This window comes from Mus caroli, unplaced genomic scaffold, assembly GCF_978045245.1.
Source record: "Mus caroli unplaced genomic scaffold, Mus_caroli_1 scaffold_14, whole genome shotgun sequence".
NCBI classification, from domain to species: Eukaryota; Metazoa; Chordata; class Mammalia; order Rodentia; family Muridae; genus Mus; species Mus caroli.
This window is the reverse complement of record NW_028227269.1, coordinates 36729844-36753040: the sequence shown is the minus strand read 5'-3', so window position 1 is coordinate 36753040 and position 23197 is coordinate 36729844. Positions and strand designations below refer to the sequence as shown.

General features: G+C 37.6%; 1 protein-coding gene across 5 annotated transcripts in view; it reads right to left on the bottom strand.

Annotated features, from left to right (window-relative positions):
- Positions 1-23197, bottom strand: part of Dgkb (diacylglycerol kinase beta) — a 757709-nt gene that overhangs the window by 45039 nt on the left and 689473 nt on the right. For all 5 annotated transcript variants that reach the window (XM_029484790.2, XM_021178684.3, XM_029484791.2 and 2 more), the window contains 2 exons: positions 2104-2224; positions 778-838 (listed from right to left, as the gene is read on the bottom strand). In XM_029484790.2, coding sequence (XP_029340650.1) covers positions 778-838; positions 2104-2224 — 182 coding nt within the window. The remainder of the gene's footprint in view (positions 1-777; positions 839-2103; positions 2225-23197) is intronic.

The window sequence follows — 23197 nt, the reverse complement described above, 5'->3', positions numbered from 1 at the left end:
CAAGAGAATTAACCAAAGAAATAAAAATATATCCTACAGAATGAGAAAAAAATTGTTAGCTGCCCAACTAACAAGTATTCCCATCTGGAGTACACAAAAATGTGAAGATAACTAAACAATAACAAATTAAACAACCCAGTGAACAGATATGTTAATGAGATGAACAGATTTTTTTTCAAAAGATGAACTATTAAGAGTTAATAAACTTGAAGAAAAAAACATCCAAACACTGTCCTTCAAATAAGTGCACATCAAAACTTTGAGACTCTATCTTACCTCCATGACAATGGCAGTTATCAAGAAAAAAGAAAGAATTACTTTATTTTATTATCTAGAGCATATTAGGCTCTAGTGACTGTAAGAAATGTTCAGAAACAACAAAGCTATTACTTAATAGTACATCAGCAGTTTTTTCTTTCATATGTGTCAAAATCCCATAACCAGTTTTATTATTACATGTTTGACGATTAATCCTAAGAGACTTAAGAGACATTTTGTCAGGACTTTGCTTTGTCTCGGAGTTTACAGTTGGTCTTTGGTATCTGTAGTTAGGCTCAAGCATATATTAAAAAGGTAAGTCACTTACAGGAGTGGACTGTGCTTCCAAACTGAATGCAATAACTTCTCTATATAAGTAAAGAGGAAAAAGGGGATTGCTAAGCAGTTCCTAGAGAAGACAGGACAAAAAAAATACTGGGATAACATAGCCTTAGAAATACATAATCTCTGGAAAGCAAAAACAACACTGGTAATGATTCCCCTCCATTTGATACTCACTGTGCATGGGGTCTGCATCCAGGGTTCTCCATCAATCTGCATTGGCAGTGACTTGCTTGTTCTGGAGAAAAAAAAATCACTTTAACTATAATGCTAAAATATTTAATATAACAGATTATCCGTAAAACATAAGATGATAAAGTCCAAGGAAGGCAAATATGATCACTGCTGACCTCTTCTGAAAGGGGGATTTCATTAACTATTAATAAACACTGAAAGGTTCCTTGGTCACAAGAATGTTAAAAGCTTCCTGGTAAATGTGGTGACATAAAGAATAACTCAGAATGCTAAATGAAAATACCAAGGTTTGTGTTCAAAGACACTATGAGAATTCCTAAAACCAAAGAGCCTCCTTGTTGACCATTTCCACCACCACCACTGGCGATACTACCACATGCACTGCAAACCTTATGAAAACACATTGGGTATCTAAGACGTTCTAGAACCAACACATTCACGAAATAATATTTAATGTATCTGCATCACAGTTTGTTGTTCTATTTTGTTCAAAACACAGTCTATGTTTTTCTATAGATGAAATATTGTAAAAAAAATGCAATCGTTGGAAAGTTTGGCATGAATCTATTTGTAATTTAGGTTTCCAAGAACAATGCTCTGCTGTGGTGCATGAGAAAAATGTAACTTAAGAGAACAGCAGGTGTTTGCTTTGTTTCTCTCCTTTGGATAATTTGTGTAGTAAGGTCTATTGTGCTTCAGTAACTTGAGCTTGAAGGAACACAGGGGTAGACTAAACTCGCATGTTAGTTGGTGCATCCATAGATTATGACTGAATTGGAAATATCACCCGCAGAATCATATGATAAATTGTAGCACCCTAGCAGACAGTTTGGGAATTTCTAGAAGCTTCAGTAGGTGGGCCTTGTTGGAGAAAGTTGAGCACTGGGAGTAGGTCCTTGTGAGTATGCTGTCCCTAGCCTTTCCCCTCTCTTTCCTTCCTGGATGCCATGATCCAGCCACATATCTGCTATAACCTTTCCACATAATGTGCTGACACTCATCTACCCTGAGCAAAAGAAACCCATCCTCCTATAATATGTTTTCTTATTTCTTTTTGTCACAGTTACAAAAAATATAACCAAAACACCATGGTAATAAATAAGAGATTACATTCTATAGAACCTGATAGGAAGTAGCTACTAAGACTGTAAAATGAACTAATTTCTATCATTTTGAAATCCATAATAAATTCTAATCATTGATCAGTTGAAACAAAGTAAGATATCACTATCAGTTACCTTACATCCTTTTGTGAATTTCGTATCATGTCATGTCAAAGCACACTGTCAATTAGAGCTAAAGAACTACCTGATAACCACAGAGGAGCACTGAGCCAGACGCCGGCCCGCACTTTTCAGGCCCGTGTAAATTTGGCCCATTTCCATTGCTCCTTCCAAGCCAACGACCTCCAGCAGCTGGTCACTCAGATCTGAAAGAAAACAGAAAGCTGGTCAATTACAGTGCATGCACATGTCCTCCACAGAAATAACACGGTATCTTATGGAAGTATCTAAGCCACATCACAAAGTGTCTGTCTTGAAAATCAAAAGCAACAACAACAACAAAAAAAAATGCTGTACTTCTGTAAGTGTTAGTATAACTAATCTCTGGGGCTCTATGGAACACTATTTGCTGTCAGCTTATTCTAAAACAAGTAGGAAGAACAAACTCAGAGCCAAATAATACCAAAAGAAACATACCAGTAGTTTCTAACATCAACAAACTTGAAGTTATTCCACATGTATACACGGAAGAGTTCTACAGCCCACATCACACATTTGGCAGCAAAATAAGCATTTCATCACTATAAATACAGCATACATATTTGCTGTTAGACATGATTTTGTTAAATTCCTCAAGCAAGAGACCTTGGAGATCATGGAGTTGAAGCTTATTTCATAGGTTATCAAGATGGAGTCTTATCATCACTTTCATCAAGTGGCTTGTATACCAGATAAGTGTTGAAGTTAAAGAAATGATAGAAGTTTTTGGAAATATTTCCTCAGGTTAAGGAATATATATACTCTACAAAAATGATATTTAAGATCAGATAAGATAACTTGCATATTGCAAACATCATCTTTTATATTATTAATAGAAACTCCAGAAAGGGACTGGAACTTCTAGGTGCCACCATTTTAGTATCTATTAAGCATATACCTCAAGACAAACATCATCAATACCTCTTCTAAACCAACATAAAGAAACTGAAATTCACAGGATCACTTTTTAAATCTTCACATACCAAGGAAAATGATAATGACAAAGTTGAAGCCACTCACTTTGAAGTATAAACACTGTACACTGGTATTATGCTCAGGAGAGGCATACAACTATAGATGCATTTCTTGCAAGCATTGTACTTTGTAAGTCACAGGCTCTTTTAAAGGTTTGTAGTCATTCAGAAAGCAGCATGTCTCCTCCAACCAGGTAAATCTCAGGGTAACATGCCCCCACACTTTGAGAGTGTACTAGCTCATTTTTAGAACAGAGTGCTGAGATTCTGACAGGATGCATATACTGTGGTGACCACACATTTGCCTTTTTATTTTTATTTTTGTTTTCTTCTTTCTTTCCTTCTTTCTTTCCTTCTTTCTTTCCTTCTTTCTTTCCTTCTTTCTTTCTTTCTTTCTTTCCTTCCTTCCTTCCTTCCTTCCTTCCTTCCTTCCTCCCTTCTTCCTTCTTCTTTCTTTCTTTCTTTCTTTCTTTCTTTCTTTCTTTCTTTCTTTCTTTCTTTCTTCCTTCCTTCCTTCCTTCCTTCCTTCCTTCCTTCCTCCCTCCCTCCCTTCTTCTTTCTTTCTTTCTTTCTTTCTTTCTTTCTTTCTTTCTTTCTTTCTTTCTTTCTTTCTTTCTATGTGTACACATGGTGCCTTGAACTTGATATTCAGACAAGGATGGGTTCAAACACAGATATACTCTTGTTCTGCTGAAATTAAAGGTGCATGCCAACCTGCTCAGTGTGGTATTCTTTGTTAAGTTCTTGGTGTTTTTTATAGCTGTAAATCAATAATTTGGTACTGTTTTAATAGCAAAAGGAAGTCTGGAGGAGGTAGCACACAGTGGGAAGCCACAGTGATTACACAAGATAAATGCTTGGCAGCTCTGTAAAGTCAATGTTAAACTTGGGGAGAAGCAAATGTGTTTGTGTGGGATCCATCTTGTACAGAGAGCTTTCACTCATTACTAAAGAGTGTTTGATAGCTCAGAGTTCTGAATTCTTAATGACTCATGTTCAATGGGATTCAACCACAGTGAAGAGCACTCCAAAACCCCCAAAACTAGACTCCTGATCATTAGAAAGTGTAACAGCAGCACTTAAAACAAGAATATATGGCCAAACCAATGCATTATAAACTGAATGCTAAAAGAATGTCATTTTACAATTTTTACATTGTAGTTGCATCAGGAATCAATCCGAAATAAAAACAACATTTCAGCTATAGAACCTGCATCACCAAGCTATGGCTTAGGTTTGAAACCATAGGGCATCCATCTTTCCGCTTTCACCCTATTTAGACTTGTTTCTCAGAAGCTTATTCTCTGTTTTTAGCTTTAAATTTCTATTGCCAAGAACAGATGGACAGGGAATAGAAACATATTCTTTCAGCTGTAGCCGGCACTCAAATGTGCTTGGCTTCATAGTTTGGGTGTTAGTGTTCACATGTCTTAGGTATGTGTCAACCAGAAAGTGGCATCATGGCAGGTGCTGAGAACCCAGATGTGTGCAAGGTAATAGAAAGTGCATCACACAGAAGGAACATGGATTTGGGCTGTGATTTGTACTGCTCAGCTCCAAAATAGGTGAGATTTTATGCATTTTTCTAATGAGCTAAGACTGGGAACTATTCTACAAATGAGGCAGTTTCTCACAACAGAGCTGATTTGTGAGCCCTAACTTTTCTATGAATCACAGGGATTTGTCTACACCCACACCATATTGCTACTGTCTACCACCCTCCTGCTGATTTTCATCTTTAATTTGTCTTCTTCTCCATGGAAAAAATATCCCGCAAATCAATTCTACTGTTAATAATTAGTAGAGAAGATATATCTAACAAATTCAGAGGAGTTGGGCTTTTATATTTTCATGCCCTTGTATGAAAAGAGTTCTCTAGGAATTGTAGAATATTGAGGATCACAATCAAGGATAAATACATACCATATTCCTTTTACTTAGGTATTAGGAGGAAAGAAAAGGCATAGCAAAAATAAAAAAAACCAACAACTTTGCATTTGAGCTGTAAAGTTGGCTCCCATAATATGATGGAATTTTGATACTATGTGACCCACTTGTCTGCCTGTGATCATTGAGATTAAGATCTTGGCTGATTTGGACAAATAATTTCCATCTGTATATTGTCAAATTTGTTTCTGTTTATAGTACCTTTTAAAACATTCAAGATTTCTTCACCTCAAATTTAGCCAAACTGTAAGTCTGGATGTCCCTGGCAATTGATTGCATAGTTTAGAAGAGTTGTAACAAAGTGTAGCTCATGAGCAAAATCCACTGCATTGTCTCTTTGTAAGAGTGAAACACACAAACACAAACACACACACATAAAAGGAGTGCAAAATATTTAACAATAATATACTGTGTCATGAGAACTATGTTAAATTTCATTGTTGGTAAGCTAATTTTCATAATTACTTAAGTCCTGTGGTGATATAGCACTCCAAAGACAGGATGGATGAATTCTGTGTCAGGAACAACATGGATCCCAAAAAATGTTCACAGTATGGGTCTTTACGAGAATGTCTGTCTACCTCTGCTTAAGAGAAATATTAACTCTTTCAGATCAAAAACGTTTCTGTTTAGTTTGCTGTTAGAGATATCAATGATGTCAGTGACCTGGAAGGCATAACAACTGGGCACACATGTCAGTATTCACATCCATGTGGGCCCCAGCTGTTTCAAACCATGGTGTCACACCACATTCATGTGATGTAAGATTTGCATGATCCATTTGCTAAATATAGATTTATCATAAAACAGCAATGTTTCCAATTTATATCAAAAGCAGTAGGACAGCTAGCATGCTCCTTTATGCTCAGTCATTAAATTCTTGTTCACTTTTTCAAGTGTAAAAAAAAAAATCAACTCACAGACATGAAGGCAAAATTATGGCCAGACCTAGAGATCTAGGTGAGTCACTCTTTCTGGATGTCACTTGTTGAGCATCAAGTAATCCCAATAGCTGGTGAAATGGCTCAGAGAGTGGAGGCAAATGTTTTCAGCCCTGGCCAAGTCTGATCACCTATGTTGGAAACCCTGAATCCACATGGTAGGGAGAAATGCAAATTATCCTCTGACTTTCATATATGATGTGACATGCACACACACACACACACACACACACACACACACACACACACTGAATAAACAAACGAAAAATATCTGACTTAGGATGTGTGTTTATCTCCTGAGTTAGATCTTACTTTTTTTTAGCTTTGTAATGGACAATATTTATGAAATAAGAAAGAGAAAACTGCTCAGCATTAGCCTTAGAAAAGTCAGTACATTTCCTAAGAATAAGATTCTGTTTGTTTATTTGTTTCTGTGATACAGGGGACAGATCCCAGTGTTTAACATGGTGTAGGTATATTTTGTCTCTAGTCTCACCTCCAGCCTGGCCTTTGATTTTTTTCAAATCCTTTCCTGAGTATTGGTAATTCACTGTTGTTTTATTACACAGGATACCAGGGATATAAGAATAAAATCTGAATCTCAGAGGCACAGATAGATCAGTGAGCACAGGAGAAGTGGAGCTAATAAGTGGGTAATATTTATTCATAGTCTCTTCATCTTGACAGGCAGGCCCTGATAATATGTCTCATTATGTAATTGTTTCAGACGGCCATATGTGAGAGAACAGAAGAGGGTGCACTGCAAACGCAGGCTGAGTGTGGGTTGTAGCATTTCAGAATAATCTGTCCTGAAGGGAGAGGAGGGAGATGTGGACCAGAGCAGGAAAATCCTTCTTGTGTCTGGCATCCTGCAGCATGCTGCCCCACTGTGGGAGATGTGGGGGTAACCAGTATCATAACAATGAATTCCTAAGTACATCACCACTTATCAAGTCCATATTTGGCCTTTAACCATTGTTTTAGTCAGGGTTTCTATTCCTGCACAAACATCATGACCAAGAAGCAAGTTGGGGAGGAAAGGGTTTATTCAGCTTACACTTTCCACATTGCTGTTCATCACCAAAGGAAGTCAGGACTGGAACTCAAGCAGGTCAGAAAGCAGGAGCTGATGCAGAGGCCATGGAGGGATGTTCTTTACTGGCTTGCTTCCCCTGGCTTGCTCAGCCTACTCTCTTATAGAACCCAAGACTACCAGCCCAGGGATGGCCCCACCCACAAGGGGCCTTTCCCCCTTGATCACTAATTGAGAAAATGCCTTACAGTTGGATCTCATGGAGGCATTTCCTCAACTGAAACTCCTTTCTCTGTGATAACTCCAGCTGTGTCAAGTTGACACAAAAATAGCCAGTACAACCATCAATGGGTCTCTATCTTCTGACCATATGGAGAGTATGTGCTTCCCCGTAATGTTTACTTTATCTAGCAAGAGTTTAAGACATTGAACAAGGAGCCAGAGTGACCTATTCTTTTTAACTATTTATTTTTTACTGGAGAGTTAACTGATGGCCAATGCATGTTAGGCCAAGCACACAGATTAAGTGATCTACAAACCAATTCCTGTAATAAACTTTTAAAAGTTCTAGGTTAAGGAAAAATATTAGAACACTTCAAAATTCTTTCCTCTAGTTATATCAAGTTTCTACTGGTTTCTCATTTACATGTTTTAATCTTTTTCTCTGCCTTGAGGATGGAGAAGATGCAATATTTAAAAGGAGCTGATGTTGGAGTGATTTTAAGTAATAAGTTACTTTCTTGACATCTGTTTATAACACAGTGGCAGACATACTAATGACCATACTATGTGACTGTATATCATCAACAATTGACAGAGAGAAAGGAAGAGTTACAATATACATTGCATGTTTGCTATTAACATACTCTCTTCTAAAGGCTTCTCAGGCATTCTCCTAGATAAAACTCCCAAGGGTTTTTGAGGTTAATACTACTACCCTCACCTGACAGACGGCAAAGATATAACATGTTTTTACGTCTTCACATATGATTTAAAAATATGGATTTCCAATGAAGCATGTTTGGTTTCAATTTCATACTGTTTTGTAGACTTACCCACAGTAAGAACTGATGGAAAAATAATGAATGTTACAAAATCTTATATCTTAAAATCATGCTATTAACAATACTCTATATTTTAGAATTTTTGTGTAATAAAACAAACAAAAAGTTTATTACTACAAAAATGCACAACAATGAAGACTGTGCCAAGTTACATGAACTGAAGCTCAGCTGAATCTCTGTACCAAAGCTAAGAAATCTCCAAAGCTCGTTTGGAGATTATTTCTGTTCAAAATATTTTTTAAAAAAAAAATCTAAGAACGAGAAGATTCTGATGAGTCTACTTTCTATAGAATTTAAAAAGTAGGTGAAGAGTTGATGCATATGTACACACACACACACACACACACACACACACAGAGTATTATCACATGCCTATCTTCTAATTATCTTATTTAATGCCATCTGAGTTTTTGAAAACAACTGGCCAGAGCTGACTACTCCTATCTGGGTTTACATTTTAAAATTTTGAACCTTTTCACAATGATCTAACAAGAGCACAAACCTATGGTGTATTGTTAACAACATCCCCATTGTGCCCAGAACAATTCAGAGCCTGTAAATCACTTGGCCTGAGTCACTTGAAAAATGATCTTCACCACGGGACACTCAAACCAAGGAATCAGTTCATTCAGAAGACCCACAGTGAACTCGTTTAAAGATTTCCCACAGTTACTCATGGCTCCTACCCACAGTGGGTAGCATCAGGGAATGTAAGCAGAGTGTGTGCGAGGAGAGGCGGGGGGATGAATGGAACACTGCTGCTTCTGGGCCCTCCAGTCAACTTGCTCTCCTGAGCTTTGTGGAGGGGTTGAAGGCTCGCACTTGTTTTCTGTGTGAATGAGCCATTAGTGTGTGGGAATGTTTGCACAGTACGTTGCCTCCTCTGCCCCCTTCTATAAACCAAGCTACTTCATGTGTCTCCTCATATTAGTGCCATCACTGAACAAAGCAAGTGCTCATGAATGAAGGCTGATGTCAGCAGATTCTGAATAGCTTTCGGAGGGGCATCTGCACCCTAACACTGAGGCCAGTGAAGGAGCACAGTCAGCGGGGATATCAGCAACCCTTACATGTTTCAAACAAAACAAAACAAAAACATTTAAATCTCAACCTAGTAGGGATGCAAATCCAGTGGCACTTTAAAAACACTATCTGTATTTTCTAACACTCTCTAGAAGAATGAAGAATAATAGTTATTTTCTTAAAAATGTAGAACTTAAAGAGATACTTCTGATTTCCTTCATTTTAGTACCAAAGGATATATATATATATATATATATATATACATATATATATATATATATATCCCAAAAAATCTAAAAAGCATGGGTTTCTTGAACACATAAACTCAATGATGAGAGGTCAAAGACAAAATATAATGATGAAACATAGTGACATTTTACTCAGTGTTTCTCTGTATATCAGAGCTGTTTTGATATTCAATCTATCCTGCTTACAAATAAATATTGCATATTCTAGTAAGTGATTGAAAGACTTAATTATAGCTGGAGTGAGTGTGCATAAAAGCATCACTGGGTCAAAAGTAAATCTTCCTCTTCTGGTAGTTTGTCTTCACAGAAAAGGTTAGACTGCTAAGCAGAATCAAATTCCAACAATTTCTTACTTGGAATGTTTAAGTGCCAATAAAATATAGGATTATATCCTGAAATCTGGTATCTGGCCAGCGATCCCTTGAAAGCTTACTGGTTTTAAGGTTCTATGCACTGAGAATATAATTGTTCCTATTTAAAACTGTGTATGTGCATCCATCTCTCTCTCTCTTATGTGTATTAGATGTGTTCATGTGAGTGCTTAAGGACTTTTGCTTTAATGAAAGACAGTGAATATCTCCTCATGAACTCAGATAAGAAAAGTCGGTTTTCTCAAAAGCTGAATTCCCTTCTTAGAAGCAACACCTGTTATACAAAGATGAACAATTCTTGACTCATCAATGCTTCCAAGAAAGAATTTTACTGGTCAGGGAAGATTCGGTTGGGTTCGTCTTATTTGTTTGAAAGCTTATAACAGATTGCTGACAGATGGACGATCCTATCTAATGGGCTGCATGTTATCAAATAAGAATAGTCTTGTGGACACCTTACTCCTTCCATTTTGTAGCTAACATCCCCTCCTCTTCCCCATGCTGTAAGGTAATTTTATTTCATGACCTTATGTCTACAGAAAAAGAATTGTACTATTGCCCTGGACTACTAAATTGGATTAATGTTGTCACAAGTAGTTTTATTTGAATGGGATTTTAAATTAATTTCATTTGTAAATACTTAAAAGAAATACAATATCTTCTTCCATGTCAATTACAGAGTTAGCAGAAAAACTCATTCTACATAGGCAACACCTAGACAGCACTAACCACCCATCACTATACAAATTCTCAGTGTCAAGTAATATCATGGTATTTGTTACTCTTGTACTGCAAGTTTCCAAAGATCTTGAGTCTCAAAAAAAAAAAAAAAAAAAAAAAAAAGAAAAAGAAAAAGAAAAAGAAAAAAAAAAGAAAAAAGAAAAAGAAAAAACAGGGGAAAATGAAGCAATTCGATGCAGACCTGCTGAAGGAGTTAGACAATTTCTTATATTTTACAAAGCAATTCATTATCTCAGCAAAGTCTCAGTACTGATATGATTCCAGGGTTTAGAAAAGTTCAGCATTCTGCTGACAAATATTAATGAGAGGAGCAAACTGAGCTCCTGGAAGGATCTCTAGCCCTCGCTTCCAACACTGGAGATGGTAAGAGATGTTCAAGAGCAAACATTCTTAACACCAAGAAACAAAGGACTTTACATCTTCCCTTTTAAGGAATTGTTCTGGGGATTTTTTTTTTTTTTTCTGATTTCAGACTTCACTCATGTGCTTCACTTTTCTTCTGAATACTCATACAAGATGTAAAACTTTAAAAAAATATAGTTCAAAACACCACTGCATTGATACCCTTGGGACAAAGGAAAATGATTCTTTTTAGTTGTATTCTTGTAGAAGTTATTTGTTTAAAAGGGCTTCACTGTATTGGTCTTGTAGCCCTTCATACAACAGGACAAAGGCAGTTCTATGAAAGAAGACTAAACTTGGACAAACCGTTAGGGGAAAAAAAAGCAAAGTTCCTCTCTGTTTTTATCAAATTTGATTGCTGCAGCTGTTCCCAGCTTCTGTATTTTAAAAATAGCCTTATTCAGTGCCTTGTTGGCTAAAGGCCAGAGTGCCATTAGAACATGCTGTACGGAAAACCTCTATTCAGTTAGAGATACAGAAATATATTTAAGATCAGTGGGGGTCATCTGCACCAAACACTTGTAAAGGAAAATAGAATTTTAATGTGTTTGCACCGAGTGCCACTTTTACTAGCTAGTTTAAAGCCCCTGTGAAAGCCCTTCCTATTATTCTTTTATTTTTTTCTCTCTCAGGTAAAACTACAGAATAAGTATTGACTTTATTAGAAAAAAATTATTAGAATGGCCTGTTTTTTAAATAGTGAGTGTAGAGCTGAAATACACATTTCAAAGAATACCTACTAACAGCTTTGGTTTGACACTTACAGGCATCCATCGAACAAGGTGCAAATTATTGAGCAGATGCTTAAATGGGTCACAGCATCTCCCTCATGTATACAGCCAACTAAGGTCACTATGTCTGAAATAGACCTAGTCTGCCCCAAACCCAAATGAGTCTTTTGGACTGATAAACTCATAACATTGGGCACAAAATGTGTGGGTATTGGGTCAAAGAAGGGAACCATCCAGTGCAATTTTAGAGTTGACCTCAGCATCTATTCAGCATTTTCCTATTCCTCAACAAAGAATTAAAGCACATTTTTGAGGATAAACAGATTCACACAGGAGTGCTAATTTGCACACAACAAAGGGAATTTGTTCTACATAGAACACACACACACACCACACACACACACACACACACACACACACAACTTTTAAATTCAGGGAACAGAGGTAATGAGTAAGAATTAGAAAGTAGTTGGCCTAGAGAATAGGAGGTTTCATTAAGAAACTACATAACAACTGTCAAGATGTGAAACACCTGAGAATTTGCCTTTCTGAAAAACTAATGTCTTAGCTGTTGTGAAGTATAGTAGAAGTCTCTTGGGGTAGGTAGAGACCTAAGACTAAGACACTATTACCCGTAGCAACAGCAGTGACATAGTGTAGCTATTTATTATATAGTTCATTAACTTCCAATTCCCATGAAGAAAGGGAGAGCCAAAGACACTTCCTCATACACAGAGTAGGATGTGTTATTGAAGCCAGAACTTTGCTTTGAACAAACTTAATATATTTTTTATTTTACTTAAAATAAAATTATAGCATCCTCTATTCCTTTATACTGTGCCCCCAACCTCCCCAAATTCTTGTTCCATTTCAAATTCATAACCTCTTTTTTTACTTATAATTAATAGCAATGAATAAATGTATGAATACATACCAAGTTTGTTTAGTAAGTTTGCTTATATGTGTTGAATTAATTAATGAAAAAAAATCCCAGAAACAGATTCGCTACCCACCACAATGCTTTGCTTTACGTTCCCGAATAAAACACAGACAGACAGACAGACAGACAGACACACACACACAGCATTTTGTTTTGATATGCCTTAATCAGTACAATAGCTGGGCTACTGTCTAACTTCCACTACTGATGGGATCTACCTACCACTGATAATTCCGACTTAAAATTTGCTAAATTCTGTGTTTTATTTTGGCTGCTCTGGGCAGAGTTCTTCTGGCTCCATCATATGACTGCCTCTCTGTCCTGCTCTAATCTTAGGCTTCTCCCTCTCCTTCACACTCCAACAGCATAGCAGAAGTCCTTCCCCCAATACCCAATCCCATATCCAGGAAATCCTAAAAGTTCCAATTCTGTCTGCCCTGCCCAGCCATTGACTGCCAGCATCTTTATTTACCAATCGTAACCAACTAGACACAGAATCCCTCACTATATTATGTGAGGGTGTGCAACTCTCTCATGCAAACAATTTTGGAGACCCAAATTAACGTTAGAATACAGGCAGCATTAGGCCAAACCCACTACATATATATGCGTTTAGAGCTAAACACTTGGCATTAGATAACAATTTAGGAGTCTTTCTCCAGCAAATACAAATTTTCCCTCTTTCGAAGCTCTTCATCTAGGGTTCATATCCCATGAGATTTCCCCATTCACACTGGTCTGTCAATGAATGGTGCCATTGTCCTGGTCTTGTTTAGGCATCCCTATTGTTGAGGCTTCATGGGTATAGCTTCCTTGTCACTTATTGGACACAAAATCTCATAGCAGACCTCCTGGTCCTTATAATCTTTCTGTTTCTTCTTCCAAGATGTTTGTTTCCTGAGTTTTAGGCATGGGGCTGTGCTGTATATGTACCAGTTGGGTCTGGATACTTTGTGGAATCAATTGTTTTTTGCTGTTTTTATCACCTGTGGCTTTCAGTAATGTTCTCTGTCTTCTGCACATAGACAGAGAACAACATGCCTCTCTCAGTGTAAGGATAAGTATATAGAATGAAGTTGGGAATTATACTGGTTTAGGAAAGTAACAGTAGTAGATTCTCCTTTAAAATCCATGGCATACCTAACCACTTGACTCTGGACAATACCAGACAGTATTCCCATCCTGTCTAATTAAGTCCAATTAGACAGCTATTAATTACTGCCAGGAGGTGAGTGTCAACACTACAACGTTAGGTATCACTTGTCATACCTCATAGACACTGTGGCTGAACAGGGCTACTGACTGTTTTCTTGCCTTGGCATCTTGCATAGCGCCTTCTGGTACTATAAAAGCTAGTTGTCATGGGGGAGGATTTGGGCTAGATACTACTCAGTCCTCTGAGGAATATGTCTGAAGTGTTTGGTGTCTTTAATTATAGGGAGATACCTTTAATTTCTGGGCAACAACCAAGGGCATTGTTTTGGGGGTCTCTTTTACTAAAAGGTCTCCTGCCGGGTGGTGGTGGTGCATGCCTTTAATCCCAGCACTTGGGAGGCAGAGGCAGGTGGACTCTGAGTTGGAGGCCAGCCTGGTCTACAAAGTGAGTTCCAGGACAGCCAGGGTTATACAGAGAAACCCTGTCTTGAAAAAACAAATAAACAAACAAACAAACAAATGAACAAACAAAACAAAACAAAACAAAACAAAAACTAAAAGGTCTCCTGATTTAGCACCACCTGGCTTGGTACTTGGTATGTAGACAAAATTGCCCAAAATCTTATAGCAGTCCTTCTGCCTCAGGTTCCTGAATTTTTAAAAATATGCACAAACCTATCTTTTTCCTAGGTGAAAACATTGTTACAAGTATACCCATCATCAAAATTTTCCTGGCCAAGGGTCATTTGGCTATCAGGTTGGTACTGAAATAAAGAAGATATGAAAATATTTCAGGACCTGCAAGGGAACTGGTGGATGAGAATGGATACTAACTATTGTGAGTTAAAAAGGATCGGAGGCTTGGAGTGTGCCAGCTACAGACAGTTTTGTTTCTAGAAGGTCATGAGGAGGGACAGCAGAAACTTTGAAGGTCACAGCCATTTGTATCAAAATGTTTGTCTAATTTAACATTTAGTATGATATCTTAGAAGTTCTGATTTTAATTCCAAACTTCTGCTCTGGCTACAAAGGTAATCTCAGGCAAATCATTTAATATTTCTGGGATCAGCTACCCAGTGTCTAAAAGAGGAATGGTACTTGCTTTACCTTGTGATTAACTCTCTTGTTTCAATCAATCCCACAGTAATTTTCTTGCTTATTCTTTTTCTTTATCCCCTAGACTAAATATACTTTATGCTTAAGTGATGCAATTATGAATTCTGTGAATGCTACACTTTTGATGGATCAACATTTCCTTGAGAGTGGCTTGAAAAGTATTGGAGGTAAACTAATTAAATGTGTGTGTGTGTGTGTGTGTGTGTGTGTGTGTGTGTGTGTGTGTGTGAGAGAGAGAGAGAGAGAGAGAGACTCAGAGACTCAGAGATTCAGAGACTCAGATAGAAGACATGTGAGTGTAGATACTGAAGTGGTGATGAAATGTATAAGCTAAGGAATCCCTTGGGTTAAATAAATATGAAATGCAATTACACTGGATGACTGGATGCCTCATGAGACAACTGGAGTATGGGCACTCCTGCCATGAAGTCAAACAGGGGATAGATTAAGTAGGTCAGCACTCTGCAGGTGGCAAGGAACAGCATTGGGCTTACTGTGAACTTGGACCAGAAATAAGACCCAGACTGCAGTCATTGCTACAAGGAATGAGAATAGAGCGATGGCACTCTAGAGAAGTTCTAGGTATAAAGTAGAATTTAAAAGGGCAATGGACTCTACTGTAAAAGAGAACAAAGTTGCTTTGAGCAGTGTGGAACTCTGTGTTAAGCACCGTGTACAATTTCTTAGCTCTCTGGATAATATTATCACAAGAAAAATATTTGTTACCATACAAGCTTATTTGAATCTGAAGAATTGCAAAAAAACAAGTATGCACACACATGTGCATGCGCACACACGTGCACACAAACACACACAAACACACAAAGAAGCATATTAAAATTCCACATTTCTTAGACCAAGAGCCCCCCAGGTCTTGTTGTTGAGAATAATAAGTACATCTCCTTTTTTATCTTGTTCCTCACTGGTTCTCCAAACTTCCCACAAGCAGAGCACCCAGTTGCACAACTATTCATCTTGGCTTTTCTCTATTGTCTCATATTGATGGGAAATTTATCAAGAATTTCAATTTTCCTGTGTTGTTTCATATCTAATTTCCTATATTGTCCACATTGCTTCATAATTCTACCATCATTTTTTGTTTATTAGTCCATTTATTTCATCCAACAAAATTATATCACATATACAATATACCAGAATACTGATGTGTGGGGAAAGTATAGCACTCTAGTATAGTGTTATAGAAAATGGGAAGTTGTTTAACTCCACAACCAGAAAACTGTTAGGGTAGAGGGGGTGATAGTAAAGAGAAAGGCCAGAAATGAAGTCAGTCATAAAACCATACTTCTGTAGCCTAGAGCTTGGGAATGTCTGTTTAGTTTATGTAGGTGCAGTTAGGTATTGTCCTAGGAAGTGAAATAATAATAAAGGAAGGTACATATGCCTGTTTTTAACCATTGTATGTACTCACAAAAAAGTGTATATTACCCTCCCCCCTAAAAAATCAATGTACAGAATACCCAAGATACATCTCACAGAACTAAAAAAACTCAACAAGCTGAAGTGCCCAAGTGCGGGCCCCTCAGTCCCACCTGAGAGAGAGAAGAAAGAAATCACATGTGGGGAGGGAGGGATCTGGGAGGGAAAGTAGATGGGGTGGGGGTAGTGGTGGGGGAAGAGGAGAACCTAATATGATATTGGGTGAGGGAAAAGGACTGAAGCCCTGAGGACCAGCAGAAAGAATGTAAACAGGCAACCTCAGGAACTAGGAGGTTTGGGGGATCCCCCAGAATGCACCCGAGATCTGGGAAGTGAGTGACTCTCATGACTCAAAGGACCTTCTATGAAATGCCCAACAGTAGGGAGAGGGAATTTATAGAGCCTACCTCCAGCAGGAAGACAGGACATCAAGTGATTAATGGTGTTGCTATCCCACAGTCACATCTCTGACCCATAATTGTTCCTGTCTGAAAGAATTACAGGGATGGAAATGGAGAGGAGCCTGAAGAAAAGAAAGTTCAGCAACAGACCCAAAGTGGGATCCAGTTCAAGGGGAGGTCTCAAGGCCTGACACTATTACTGAGGCTAGAGAGTGCTCACTAAAAGGGATCTATCATGACTGCCCTCTGAGGGACCCAACAAGCAGCTGAAAGAGTCAGATGTAGGTATTTGTACCCAACCAACAGAGAGAAGCAGTTGACACGTATGGTTGAATTAGGGGAGGCTGAAAGAAGCTGAGCAGAAGGGAGATCCTGTGGGAGGACCAGTAGTCTCAATTAATCTGGACACCTAAGTCTCTCAAACACTGGACCACCAAACAGACAGCATAGACCAGCTGATACGAGGCCCCCAACACACATATAGTAGAGGACTTTCTGGTCTGTGTTCATTCAGAGATGATGCACCTAACCCTCAAGAGACTGGAGGCCCCGGGAGTTTAGAGGACAGGTGGGGTGGGGTGGGGAGAAGGTGTGGGATGTGGAGCAGTCAGAGGTTGGATAGGGGGTGGGCAGGGAATAGAATATGGAGTGTAAAAAATAAATTAAAAATAAAATATAAAAAAAGGAGATAGATGAACACACGCAGGTTCAGTTCCAGTGTTGAAAACCACCAACTATGGCAGGAAAATCTGGGAGAGATGTGGGTTGCGGTAGAGCATCCTGTAAATATGTTTTCAGATATACTGATACTCCGGGGCTCTTTTGAACGTTCATACAGCTCTCTACAGAGAAGGCTGCTCAGAGAATAAATAGCTCTGGGTACAAACGTTTTTTTTTTCAAATTAAGTTACAATCTTTCTGGGTGAGAATCATCCATTGTGATTCTTGTTTTGTGTTTAGATTCTCAAATGCACAATCTGGCACAGAGGAGACCGTCAATAAACGTGCGATGAATTCATAAGACTGTACCAAATTATGTCTGCCTTTCCTCTTTTTCAGAGTCTTTTATAGTATTTCTAAAAGAAAGATTCACCTTCAGATTTAGCTTCCAGTGAATACTGACAGGGAAGAGATGGCTTAGGATCTTAGAGAAAATTTCTTGAAGTGACAAATGTAAAATTATAACCAAAAGGATTTGACTATAGGTAATCATCTATAGGTATATATTCTTGTGTTTTGTTTCAGTGTTTTTGTTTTTGTTTTGATGTGCTTTTTATTTTTTTCTCCATGGTATTATGTAGCCTAGAGCAGCCTCAAATTTTCTGTGTACCATAGGCTGACTGAACTTCTTATCCTCCCCCTCCTACCTCTCAAATGCTTGGATTTTAGGCATTAAAAAAAAAAAAAACCACACAGTCAATGTTTTGTGTAATGTTTTCTTAGATTTATCTAGTTCAGTCCAGTTTCTCCTAGTTTCATATTTAATATGAGCACACAATATCTTATTTCTTTATGTGTAAGCTATTGTTATTCGCAACTAAAAACCTGTAATTATAAACATTCCTGCCTGATTCAGGTCCACATATAAATCAAAATCAGAGAAGGTAAATGCTTTGTGACAGTTTCACTCAAAGTCCCTAGTCTTGTCACTCATAGCTCAAGGTTACAGACAAAATCTTTGACTACTTGTCATTGATTAATAACATCTTTTCAAGGCACTTTTAGATGGTAAGTATCCTATCTTGTCCCTACTCCACCCACATCTCCTGTTTTTACCACAACTCACTAATATGCATGTCTTCTTTTCTTTTCCTGACCATTTTAAAAATTGAAGTCTAGTTCTCACATTCTTGGGCATCCATTGAGGAGTATAAATATACAAGAATCAACTCTGAAGCAATAAGGTGTTAAAAGAGCAGTTGTCTAAATAATTTATGTCATAGAATATTTAAAAGAATTGTTTAAAGTCAAAGCACTCTAAGGTTATAATTTCATTCTTTGGGCTTGAGGGGGGGCAGGTTCCTCTTTATGACTGTAAGATGTTCATCGTCTTATCCCATTGCTGGGTGCTGGCAGTGTGTTATGCATTTTTGACTTCTATTAAGTGATGATTTATTTTTTTCCAGATAAGTCACCAGCAAAAGGCTCTTACTTATTACACATGTTTTTCAGCATATGTTGCAAGTTTATTTTAATGCTGAAGAGGCACATTATGATCAAAGCAGAATTCTGCCCAATTTAAACTGTTCCAAGCTATTTTCATACATTCACTCATGTAATACTGTAAGATTTACATTAAAATGAATGCTTGTCTACAATTAAGCGATTCAGTCAACATTTAAAAAAAGGTGCAAATGTGTGCAACGTGAAAAAAGTCAACAGATGTGCGAATCATTTCTGCTTGAGGGCCAGTACCAAAAAGAACAGTATATGTACAAAAAAATGTTTCTAACGTTTATGCTTTCTGTCCTCGAAAGGTTTTCTCCACTTGAATTAAACCACAAACACACATACACACACACTCCTACAACATTTTAATGGTAGTAATTGGATTAATGAATAATAAATTGGGTTGATCAATAAATAATAAACTAAAAAATCAACAGTAGATGTAGAGATGAATATATGTGTATGTATAGGTTTCTCCTTATTCTGATATTTTCCTATTTTCAGAATTAATTTTCAAAATAGTAATTAGAAACAATAGCATTAAGAACATCTAGAGATTCCATATGTGTAATCACAATATTACCACAAAAACGTTTAAATTAGAGTCGTCAAGGATGTAGTAAAACAAAGAAAACCTTTAACTTATAAAGGCCAATAAACTTATCCATGCCTGTGTCTGGTTTTGTAGTGAATGGTTCTAGGAATCCTTATCCATATCCTAATCTAAATGAACCTCCTCAAGCATCATTTAATGGATCCTTTTAATCTTCTGCAAGGGGATGCTGGCCAACACCAAAAGACTGTGAGATATGAAGTTAGTTCTCATGGAATCACCACTTGAAACCATAGATGCTTAGAGGTGTGGTCAAAGATAATGAATAGATGGTACTTACACATGGAAACTTACATACCATGTCAATGCAGAATTGTTTGGCTCAGGTTGTATTATAAAATTTGAAGTAGTCAATAACACTAAAAAAGTAAGTGGATTCATGACTGGGAAGATGGCCCAATGATTCAAATCACTTAGGATACAAGTGTGAGGGCCAGAGTGCACCCACATGAATACTGGGTGGGTGTGGCAAGCCTGTCTATAATCCTAATGTTTGTGAGGTAAGACAATGGATTTCCAGAGCAAGACAGCTAGCTAGATTAGCTAAATTGGTCATCTGGGTCCAAATGTGACACCTTGCTTTCTTATAATCTCTTACAACCACATTCAATGAGAAACCACACATATACATGTGTGCACATACATGAAAACATACACATATTTTAAGGACACTACTACTATACTACTACTATTACCACACACACATGCATATACATTTACATAATCACACACACACACACAGAGAGAGAGAGAGAGAGAGAGAGAGAGAGAGAGAGAGAGAGAGAGAGAGAGAAAGAGGGAGAGAGAGAGAGAGAGAGAGAGAGAGAGAGAGAGAGAGAGAGAGAGAGAGAGAGAGAGAGAAAATAGGATGATTGTACATAGCCATGTGGTTCAGACATTTTTGAAAGTCTGGGCTACCTAACAATCTTGGACACAACTTGTACTTCTACAGAGCAACTTGCCTTTTGACATAATATGCTTTTAACTCAGCCCCTATCTAAGTGGCTTATTATATGTCTCACTACTTTTTGTCTTCTGAATTAAGATTCCTAAATGTGTCTAGCTTCTATTGTGCAAAAGATTCAAGGACAGAATGTGAAACTTGAAAGCACAGTCTTATTTTTTTCTTATTAAATCTAGGAATGTCTGAAAACAACCTGACTAGCCAAGTGGTGGAGGGGCAGTCCATATATTTATGTTTTATTAGATAGCTAGATAAAAGTAAACCTATAGAATAAAAAGACCATTCCTGATAGATCATTATCTGACTAATTTAACAAAGAACAGAGTGAAAATAATTTGTAAATTAATATATTGACTCTTTGACTATATATATGACATATACCATATATTATATATGCAATATGCCATATATATGTATAGTATATGGCTTTTACAAAGATTCTAGGACTAGGCTCAAAAAGAAGGCAGTTATAGAGAACCCACATAGGCCAACAATTCATTTAAGAATCAATCAAAACCCCAAACTGGGGTTGCTAATGTAGCAGATCAATCAAGTTACTAGGTAGTAGTCAGGAAGGAGAATTGACTAATTTAATTGGAATACTTCCTCAAGAAAGATCTATGTAAGTATCAATCTGAAGAATATGAAGTTCACCGCATGAGCAGGTAGTGATGGAGGTTGCATGAAAGTGATCAACACAAGCTAAGTACGTGGAAAGGTGGGAGAGAAAAGAATTCTGATTATGTTATCCTCAGTATATTTATATTTAGCCCTTTGTAGAAGTTCCAAGAATTCTGATTGTCTCATGGGATTACTAAAAAGATCAAATAAAAGCCAATCAAATAACACTAAACTGTAATATTGCTGTGGACAAAACGTTTTGATGCTGCCACTAATTTTGTAGGAGGAGAGTGAGCAGCAAGAGAGATTCACCACTTAGGACAGTGATGGGAAAGCACAGCTTGGAAAATCGTTAACAGATATTCAAGTAAAGGAAAGAGCGGGACAGAAAGCATAAAGACTAGGGTAGAAATATATGAGGGGGACTTTACCACTCTATTTTCTATTTTCTTACTGGAAGTTGAAGACATGTGTCAAACGTCTTGCTGCCCAGCACATTTTAAGTGACTTTACTATTTCAAGAACATAAATTTGGTGTCAGAAGAAAGCAGAAGTGAACAAAGAGTTTATCTCAGTGCTAGAGTCCTTCTTTAGCATGTAGAACTTTCTTGTTTCATTCCCAAGCACTGTTTGAAAAGGGAAGGGGTGGGAAGGAACAGATAGGGCTAGAAGAACAGAAGGTAACTACCTCAGCCTCCTGTGGAATCTTATTGTAACTCATCAACTGTGAGCTGTGACAACAACGTATCACTTTTCTCTGCTTAACCCATCAATGGATGACCCAACAACATGGAATTGGAGCTTAATTCCTTAGCATTTGATTCAGTCTTTGACAGATAGCTATACCAATGTAGCACTTTATCTTGAAATATAATAATTTGGAAAGGGAAGTAATGGCAGAAATGATTTTTGCCAGGGCACATGAGGGTCCAGAGACAGAATTTGTTGGGTTAGCATTCTTTGTGTGGGAATTCTCCTTTCATAAGGACCCTTGAACATCAGCAGAGAGTTTCCCTAAGCAAAAACAAGGAGATGGACTTCATAAGAGGTTTCTAGCTGTGCGGGTCTGAATCCTTATTCTCCGTCTTTGGAGAGTTTTTAGGTAAGTAATATTAAAGACATTGCATTTCATCTTAATTGAAAAGGAGTGGACTTCATTATTTGCATGTCTCAAAATGACGAATGTGCCCAAGAAAAGCTCTGTCAGAGCCTGAGAAATACAGAGGTGGATGCTCACAGTCAACCATTGAATTGAGTCTCCAATGGAGGACTTAGAGAAAGGACTGAAGGAGCTGAAGTTTGCAACCCCATAGGAAGAACTACAATATCAACCAACCAGAACCCTCAGAGCTTCCAGGGACTAAACCACCAACCAAAGAGTACACATGGAGGGACCAATGATTCCAGCAGCATTTGTAGCAGAGAATGACCTTGTCAGACACCAATGGGAGGAGAGGAGGCCCTCGTCCTGTGATGGCTCTATGTCCCAGTGTAGGAATTTGAGGGTGGGAAGGCTGAAGTGGATGGGTGGGAGGGGGAGCACCCTCATAGAAGCAGGGGAAGGGGGCATGGGATAGGGGTTTTCTAGGGGCGGGGGAACCAAAAAGTAGGATAACCTTTGAATGGTAAATAAAGAAAATACTCAATTAAAAAAAGAAAAACCATGATTTTCATCCTGAGGTGGCAATTTCTTATTTGTTCCAATCCATTATTATATGTGGGGATAATGGGGATTAGCCCTAGTATCCTCTAGTAGAGGATACTACTAGAAATAAAACAAACCAGATAAGGAGATGCTTGTCAGTATTGATTCACAGTGAAGTAGAATATACATCTTAAGTTAATAGCCTTGAAACTCAGATACATCAGCAACATAATTTCTTAGGTAATTGAATATTTCGATCTTTGTTTATCAAGCTCTATTGTAATCTTTCTGGAACAGGGTAACACCATTCAACACCTAAGCTTCATTACGTGTGTTTTAGTACAGGTTGTTGCTCTTTATTGATTGTATGATCTTGAAATTTTTATTTCTTTCTAACCACCAGTATGTTCATTTATAAAATGAAATAAAATATTCATTTACAGAGAGTATTTTACTTAGTAGTAGGAGTGTTACAAATTAGTGTAACATTAGTGATTTCCGTTATTACAGGTAGTATTAAATAACAGTTAAACGAACTAGAAAAATATCTCAAGACTGAGTCAGAAGACAGGACTCAAAATTTATGAACTGTGGTATGCTGCAT